The sequence below is a fragment of the Malania oleifera genome, chromosome 12 (genome assembly GCF_029873635.1).
Source record: "Malania oleifera isolate guangnan ecotype guangnan chromosome 12, ASM2987363v1, whole genome shotgun sequence".
Lineage (NCBI taxonomy): Eukaryota > Viridiplantae > Streptophyta > Magnoliopsida > Santalales > Ximeniaceae > Malania > Malania oleifera.
The window spans coordinates 86,717,736-86,726,782 of record NC_080428.1 but is presented as its reverse complement, the minus strand read 5'-3'; the positions used below and the strand labels follow the sequence as shown (position 1 = coordinate 86,726,782).

The 9,047-nt window shown below is 37.0% G+C and overlaps 1 protein-coding gene across 1 annotated transcript; it reads right to left on the bottom strand.

Annotated features, from left to right (window-relative positions):
- Nucleotides 1-260: 260 nt before the first annotated feature.
- LOC131145054 (inactive leucine-rich repeat receptor-like protein kinase CORYNE) lies at nt 261-3,728 on the bottom strand. Its single transcript, XM_058094094.1, has 2 exons — nt 1,695-3,728; nt 261-842 (listed from the first exon to the last, which is right to left on the bottom strand). The coding sequence occupies exons 1-2, from the start codon at nt 2,570-2,572 to the stop codon at nt 533-535; spliced, it is 1,188 nt and encodes a 395-aa protein (XP_057950077.1). The 5' UTR covers nt 2,573-3,728; the 3' UTR covers nt 261-532.
- Between the last annotated feature and the right edge of the window lie 5,319 nt (nt 3,729-9,047).

Below are 9,047 nucleotides of genomic sequence, written 5' to 3'. Positions count from 1 at the left end.
GTGTTTATATACATGGATGGACACAAGACCCAATTAGCTTGAGCTTTTGGGTCAAATTGGTGTTCACCCATGTGTATCAAGCCCACCCATGGATTCCTTCGGTCCTAACACTATGCATAAACCCTAAACCCTGTGACTTGAGAAAAGTTTGTCTAAATAAAGGGTGGACAAGCCCTACCAAAACCCCACCACCATCCTAAGGTGAAAAAATCCACAACAGTGCATTGTCTCCCACAGAGAAATCTGATCATATGCTTGTGTTTTTACCTTTAACACCACCAACATCATCTCTTTAATCAATTTAATTTACACAGGATGATTGGTTTTTGTCACCTACACAGCACCCGAAACTAGAGTAGGGTACACATACAGGTCAAAAAATTGGAGAAAACTAAGCACCCGCTGCACATGGCTTGAGAAGACCAAGGCTTAGAAAGCTAAAAAGGAAAACCAAAAAAAAATCCAATTTGCAAAATTTGGAGACCTGGGGAAGACTGGAGTCCCAACAGTATAGGGGATACTTGTGATTGCTTTAGAAACTGTGGAGTTGAGTGAGCATGGAAACGAGCTCATCGCTGGAGGGTCGGTCTGCAGACGAATCTGATAGGCACACAACAGCAATCTTCACTGCCATAAGCATCTCATCTTCCTCTCCTTCTTCCCCGAGAATGCTCTTGTCCAGAGCCTCCCGAGCTTCCCCTGCTTGCTGCAAATGCCGTAGCCATTGCCCCAAACTCACCCCACTGGCTGTTTCCCTGAAGAATGGATCCATAGGGTCTCTACCAGTCAATAGCACACCCAGAATTACCCCAAAGCTGAAGACATCGCTCTTATCAGTATACCTGCAATAATTAATCAAATATTCCAATGATAAGGTCACATGTTGAAGAGTAGAAGAAGCCAAGAAAATTACTGGAGATTGGAGAAAGCAAGAAAATTATAGAATACCAGTGAAAGCTACTTAGTACTAATATCCAAATGATAAAATCACAGACAGACAACATATTTCTAACTGGAGAGTGGAAATTCTACATATTCCAATAGAGCAGATTTTCATGATAAATGCTAATGCTTCAGGCAAGCTTTAACTAAACTAGGAGCAACTTCTAAAATAAATAGTATCCAGAAATTAAGAAAAAAGGAACATTCTAAAATAAACAGAGGCATGTCCGGTATAAGCATACAAGCAGAATGCTTATATTCAACACAAGTTGGTTGATTCTGCATCTCGTCCAAAACGGAAGTCCTTTTGAAGAGCCCTTGCTGATGGGCTGTGTGTGATGGGGATTTTCTGCACTCCAAATTGTATTTTGCAGTCAGCACTCCTCTAGATTATCACTCCAATAGAGAAGTTTTCAACAATGCCACCGCCCAACTTTTTCTTTAGGAACTTTTTGGGCCAAATTTCATTAAAATCTCAATCAAGGATCTTGGTATGTATATATACAAGAGAATGTTGGCTAAAAATGCCAAAAAGAAGACAATACAAGCATTTTTACTTCTTGCATCGAGCTTTGGACTATTTGAGAGAGCTCAGTCTATTAGGGTGGTTGGATTTGGAAACTAATCATAAAGATCAAAACCAATTAAGCTGAATCCTCAATACCATCTGCAATGTTATCTAAACTACATAAAAAAAAAATGAAATTCTTATTTGATAAAAATCATGAAACAAAATCTGCACAATTCAGTACCTGCAACTGAGAAAACACTCAGGAGCACTATACCCAGATGCAGCTCTGTTCAAATTGGGAATAAGCTTACCCAACCCACAATCTGCCAGTCTAGGTTCAAACTCAGCATCCAACATCACATTTGTAGGTTTTAAGTTGCAGTGCAGAATTTGAGGGAAGCAGCCAAAATGCAAATATTCAAGCCCTTTAACAATCCCAACTGCAATTCGAAGACGTACTTCCCAGCCAAGCAGCAATCGATTTTCCCGTACTCTATTCATTGCATCCTCAAGGCTCCCATTGGGAGCATAATCATAAACCAACGAAATCCTATCTGGTTCCCGAACATAAGCCCGTAGGCTCATCAAATTCCGGTGTCCCAAGCCAGCGAGCATTTCGAGCTCCTGCTGCAACCGTCTCTTCACTGAGCTGCTCCGAGCCTCTGGAGAACCATTTTCAAATGGCTCAAGCCTCTTCACTGCAACTGTAAGCCCATTGTCAAGAACCGTCTTGTAGTACCTTCCATTAAGGCTTGATCCTATCAGATGGTTTTGGTCTACGGTTTCGTTTGACAGCACCAATCTGAGCGTCTTGGGTTCGATTTTTGGGGAAAACACAACAGGTCCTTTGAGAATGGGGGTTCTATTCATATATTGTCGGAAGAATCTAACTAGGCAAGCAAAAAGAACTGCACAGATCAATCCAGTCACTACTCCTAATAAAATGCTCAAAATGAGCTTCTCAAGTCCATTCCTGTATTTGGGTGGGTTAGAAGGGGAAGGAGACTCACTTGATATGTGTCTAACCATTCCTGCTTTGGATAGCATCACGTTACAATGAAAGCAGAAAACCCAAACCAGAATCTTCATGAACACCACAAACTGTGCAGAGATTTTCATGCTTAAATTGAGAATAATGTAAGTTTTTCTTACTCATGGGAACACATACCTCAAACCGGGATCTAATGCAAAAACTCAAGAATAAACGACAACCCAAGTATCTGTGCTGACTTCGAAGACGTCCCAGTAATTGAACCAAGCAGAAAAACCAAAGCCAGATGAAAAACTGCGCCTCTTCTCGCACCCCTCAAGATAAGAACCCTACTGACTATTGTAGCCGCTGAAACTACCAAAAATGAACGATCAAATTATCCCAGAAAAACTTCAAAAGCCGAAGAAGTTAAGAGTGAGAGTTCGTTCTGGTTTCGCAGCTCCAACTCCAAACGCAAATTCGAATAACCATACTCGGTCCCAAAAATCAAAATTTCCGCAAAATGCTCAGAGAGAGAGAGAGAGAGAGGGAGAGAGAGTAGCGAAGTTCAAGGTCTGAATTAAAACTGGAATTGAAGAACTCGAATTTTCCAGCTCAAATCTTCACGGAAAAGAAAGAGAGAATCGTATCGTCACCGATTCCAAACTTTTATCTCAGCTGAAATGAAACCCGTCCATCTCGGACGAATCTGACTATTTTTGTAAAAAACCGAAATCTCGAGAAAGCAAACACCCATCAGCATCATCATCGTCGTCATCATAAATACATATATAAAACAAACAAAGAAAATGTTTCAGAACAGAACAGAAGCGGCTGAAGAACAGTGGGATCTAGAAACACCCCCTTCTCTAGTCTCTACTCAGCGGCTGCCCTCTATCTACTCCGAAACAGGTCAGACCCATTTACCGCAACAACACAAGAGCGAGTCCCTTTCTTCACTAACACCCATCACCCATTACTTTGAAAAAATCAAAATACGAACAAACAAACAAACCCCAACTCAAATGTTTCTCCATTTGAGTAGAGCTCTTGCTCTGCACAGCATCTGCAGATTAGGAACGGAACAGAAGGGCTCTCTCTCTTTCTCTCTCTCTCATTCACGTATGATATGATACGACAAATCTGAGTTCCCGCCTTTCCTGTCCGCTGCCCGTAGCGTGGGGTCCGGGGTTCCACGTCGGCCGGCGCCCAGCCGGTGTCGCCATCACAAGGCCGAAAGCGAAACGTCCATCCAATTCCATGCGCCAGCTTTGTTTAAAGAAAGCCTGTAAAAATTTAGGGAAGATTAAACACACCTCCCCTGTTTTTAACCCCAATAACATTTCTTTATGGTTTGAGTTATAATTCAGATTAGGTAACTCATGCACTTAAAATTTGTACCGAATAAGAATTTCTAGGTTCTTCACCATTCCTAAATTCATGTTAAATTATTCTATTGAATGTATAACTTGTCAAAGATCTAAAAGAATTAGAGATATCACTTACATATTTAGCATATGGATCTAATTTGTCAAGTTTTTTGAGTAATTATAGTAAATTTACACGATAATTTATTGCTTTAGCTAAATCATAAGAAATTTACGTTTCTTTAAAAATTTGTAAATAAAATGTATTGGTCTATACTTGTTTTTATCGATAGATTAATAATTAAATTTTTAATTATTAATTATTTATACTTAAATGAAGATAATCTTCAAAATAATTTGAGAAAAAAGAAAGCATAATAATTTTTTATTAATTTTTTTTTGTTAATAATGGAGATATTATCTTTTCAAAAAAATTGAAAAATTTAAGTATAATATCACTTTATTTAATTATTGCATAAAACAATGATTTTTTTTTACTTTTATTTATTTTTATAATTTAATTATGTGGGGATGGAATCAGGGCCGTTGGTGTGAGATTATTATTGTAATGCATTATCCTACAGCAGCATTAGCATTAGCATTAGCCCCCACCCCATTCCCCATTACTAAAAGTTTCTTCTTTTTTGCTGGAATAATTTGCTTTTTCACCCTTTTTTTTTTTTAAGTTCCTCTTTTCTTTTGTTCAAAGAATTTTAAAAAAAATTCAATTTTTTAATTGGGCCCAGCCCAAATTGCTGTGCTTTTCTTTTTTGGGCTGGCAGAAGTAACAAAGTGAAGTAGTTGTCCTTTTCAATCATACTCTGTCCTTTGTTGGCATTGGGCCTTGTGAGGGAAACAACACGTGAGCAAGCATGCGTGGGCCCTTCTTCTTCAATTTTTTTTTTTTGGCCCTTAAAATTTAGGAGTCCTTTGTCTTAAATCTTTTCTTAGAATGGTTTCCTAAATATGTTTTGACATATTAGTAAATTTAAATTCTTTAATATTAAATAATGAGGGAGGTTTAGAGGTGTGACGGGCACTTCAATAATTAACATTAACATTTTATTATTTTTTTTTTAACAAAATGAAATGATGAAATTCCTTGTCGGGTAAATTTCGATTCATACGAAAGGCGTAACGATCATGACACTGTTTCGGAGAGAGGCTCTGTGACTCAAACTCATAAGGAAGAAAATTTATAAATGAAATCAAATATGCACTATTTATAGAAAAAAATATTCGATTATTGGAGAAAATCAATATACTTTTAATGTTCAATCAAGATCTTGCTCCTCTATTGTTGTCTTTTCATTTTTAAGGACAAAATTTAAAAATAAAATTATCATTTAATACCTTAAAGATAAAAGTAGAATGCTAATAGTAATTTTTAGAGTGCCAAGATACTGCCACCCTTATAGTAACAACAATAATAATGAACTAGTAATTTTTAAATTTTCAATACTAGCATTTTGTGCCTAGATTTTTTGGGAATGCTTATCACATAAGATTTTCATAAGTTCTCGAATGTACTCATTTGATGCTTTATATATCACATTCGAAAAGCCTTATAGGATAATCTAACTCAAAAACTCCATTTGACTACTAGTGCATTTATTTCTCTAAATTAAGGGTGTTGTTTGAAATATAAGTGAAATGAACTATTCATTTACAAGGAGACAAGAATTGGGATGTTGACAATGTGCTTGCCTTTATGAGATATGTCCATGCCTTTTTTATTTTCTATTTTATGAAGCAAGCATCTACATAATATCATCAAACAAACACGAGCAACAAGAAAGGGTCTTAACCAATTAATTGAGTTCTTAATACATCGTCTTTACATAACAACAGACCAAATGAAGGAAGTTTTATGAATTCCTTGCCAATGTGTTTAAGGAATCTAGCAACATAATGTGTAAGACCATTAAATGCCTTGGGACAAAAAAAATAAAAAACTTGTACATTTGGGATTCCTTTTCTCAAGACTAAGACATGCTCAAAAACTATAGATGGTTCCAATCTTGACATAGTTTTGAGTTGAGCATATCCACTACCTTTCTTGCATATGAAATTAAATATAACTCTTCCTAACTTGCTGTAATAGCTTGAACAAAATTTTCTCTAACTGTCTATGCTTCAACATGTGATGGAGAAAAACAATAAGTTTTCTTCTTATATATCCTTGAAGGAGTAAGATATTTGTCTCTCATTATAATACCTGCTACTCCTATCCCATATTTCTCACACCATGTAACATCACAGTATACTGTTTTTTTTTTTTTTTTTTCTTCTTCTTCTTCAATCTTACTTATGATTCTTTGTTGCTACTCCTCTCTTGAACTCCTAGTTCTTTGATTTTCCTTGACCTATGACAATAATAGATGTGAGTTCTGAGAATTCATTCTCTTTAGTTCTTTGATTATAGCTTCAATACTCCATTCCCTAATTTTCAAAAATAAATTTATTTCTTCTTTCCAGATACACCAGCTTACTTTTGCAAAGATCTTTAACATATCAAGTTTTTCCCTATGATTCTACTCGCCCTCTATAATGAAGGATAGCACTCCGTGTAATTCATCTTGCACATTGAATTTAGTTTGCAAAAATGACAACATCCAAATTTTTTAAATGTCACGACACTAAATGAGATGATGATTAACATCTTCTAATTCTTTTAAACAGATTGGACAAGCAGTCCATTTTCTAAATATATGAATAAAGTTTGTGCAAGTTTCAACTATTAGTAGTACTGTTTCCCCCTCCCCTCTTTTTTTTTTTTTCAAGGAATATGTATGTTGACTTTACAGAAAACTCCTTTATTTTTGTGAACTTCCATATACATTTGACTGCATTTTCAATAATTGGAATTGGTATTTTCATAATTTCCTCAGCTTATTCCTTGGATATATGATCTTTAATCAAGTCAAGCCTCCACTCTCTTCTATCCTCACTCCATAGATCCTTGCCCTTAATTTCTTTAATGCCCATTGAGATTGATGTAGTTAGATGGAGGAAGTTGTCCTCTTTGCAAGGGATCCATGGATGTTGCCAAATATTTATGTTGCCACTACCTACCTCTATTAGAGAGCATTCCTTCACATGGTGATAATTTTGTGTAAACCTGTCCGACCCATGAGGCTAGTTTTGGACATTTTGCCTCCCATATAGACCTTTTTGGCAATATAGTGACTTGCATAATCTAGACCAAAGGGATATTGGTTTGATAATTAACCTCCAAATTCGCTTCATCCACGAAGCATCTTTGAAAGATTGTAATTCTCTAAATCCCAACCCTCCCTGTGCTATAGGGTTGCGCAATGTTTTCGATTTTACAAAGTGGGTTTTCTTTCTACTGTCTTATTTTTTTCCCCACTAGAAATCTTCGTTCTATTTATTAATCATGTTACACACATTCTTTGGTACTTTAATAGCACTCATGATGTAAATAGGGATATTTAAACTAACAGATCTTAGAAGACCAATTCTTCTTGCTTAGGATAGTAATGTACTATGTCATTGTCCAATGTTTGTGTTGATTAAAAACCCTCAAACATGCACTGCGGAATATATATAAGGATCAATCAAAACAATGCAATAATCTAATGGTGAATACAGAATAATTCCACAACCACAATAAGTAAATAAAGCAATAACAATAACAATGACATAGAGAATTATGTGGTTCGTCAATGTCTACATCCACGGGAGCAAACGGTAAGGATTCACTATCTTCTTATCCAAATTACAAGAACAATACAAGAATCCTCTCAACAATACTCTCAACCACATTTGGCACTCTTGGCACCCCTTGGCACACTATATACAACGTATTCTATGTATATATAAGCCTCCTCAGAAGTTTTCCCCCAAAACCCAACCAAAATAACGTCCAAATATTCAAAATTCAAAATCTGCGCAGGCTGTTCCAAGCCAAAACGTTGACGATTTCAGGCAAACCATCGACGGTTTCAGACAGAATAGAAATCCTGCCCCTGTTACACTGTTGCACTCTAATTTCTTCATGTTTTCTCTAAGAATGTGAGACACAATTCACAACAAACTCCACATTGGAGAACATACGTCCCTTAGAGGAAACAAAAAACATGAACCCGCTGCTCCACCTTGAACTTTGGAACGTTAGCTTGGGACCGTCTCCATTCTAGCATTTGGAGACAAACACCGAGTCCAAGCAACGCCACTTGAACTTCTCAATGACAACTTCAGCTTCTACCATCAACCCTGATAAATTTATAAACGCAACCCCTGAAGATTCCACCATAGGCTTCCAACAAGGTCTTCTCACAACTGTAAACACAAACGTTGCTGCAATCCTTCTATCACCAAAACCCCTTGCATAGTCTTCGACAAAAATAACAACTGACGGTCCACTCTATTGCCTACCAAAACACCATATTACATCATCATGAGGGACCTTTGACATATCTCGGACATCACAACCCGTCCTTAGGTATTGAGTTTTAGACATTTCATATTGATTCTCCACAAAACCCCCTTAAGACAGCAAACAAAGTCTTCCTGCAGTTCCGTCTACAAAACCACCCTGAGATAACACTAATTTCCCTGCAGCCCTTTCCATATGAATAATAAAACCAAGACCCTTCTTGGTCGTGCCCAACACATTCATGTCAAAAACTTTTAACAGAGTTCTCAACTAATAAGCCTCAGTCAAAGCATTTTCAGCCAACAACATGTCTCTCTTGCTTAACAAATACATCCCTCCACTGTATCATATCACCCTCTTCCACACTAGAAGCCTCACCAACTCACACACCTAGTAAATATGCAATACTTCCATATCCTCCACTATAGCACTCCTCCACCTATTTTTCCCTTTGTTATGCCCCGCAATTTGAAAAATAGTAGAAGTTTTACTACTGGCAGTAATGAATGCATAAAACTCTAGAATGCCAAATTTATGCCTGAGTGGTGGTCTAATAGTGCACATGGGCCCACCATGATTCTGGTCTCCCAAGTTGAAACTCCCTACAATATAACCAATGTCATCTCTACCCCAAGTCTATTGCTCCACCTGCATCACATACCCATTTATATCGTGATACTATTGACTCAAGATAGAACTCCCGGCATTTCTGCCCTAAGTATCTAACTCCACTTAAATTACATGTTCACTACTGCCGCATTTTTCTGGCATTTGTTTCTCTTCCTTTACCTAAGTACACTGCCCCATGACTTTATCACCAAAATTCATGTCTTCGATCACTCCTTTGTTTGTCAC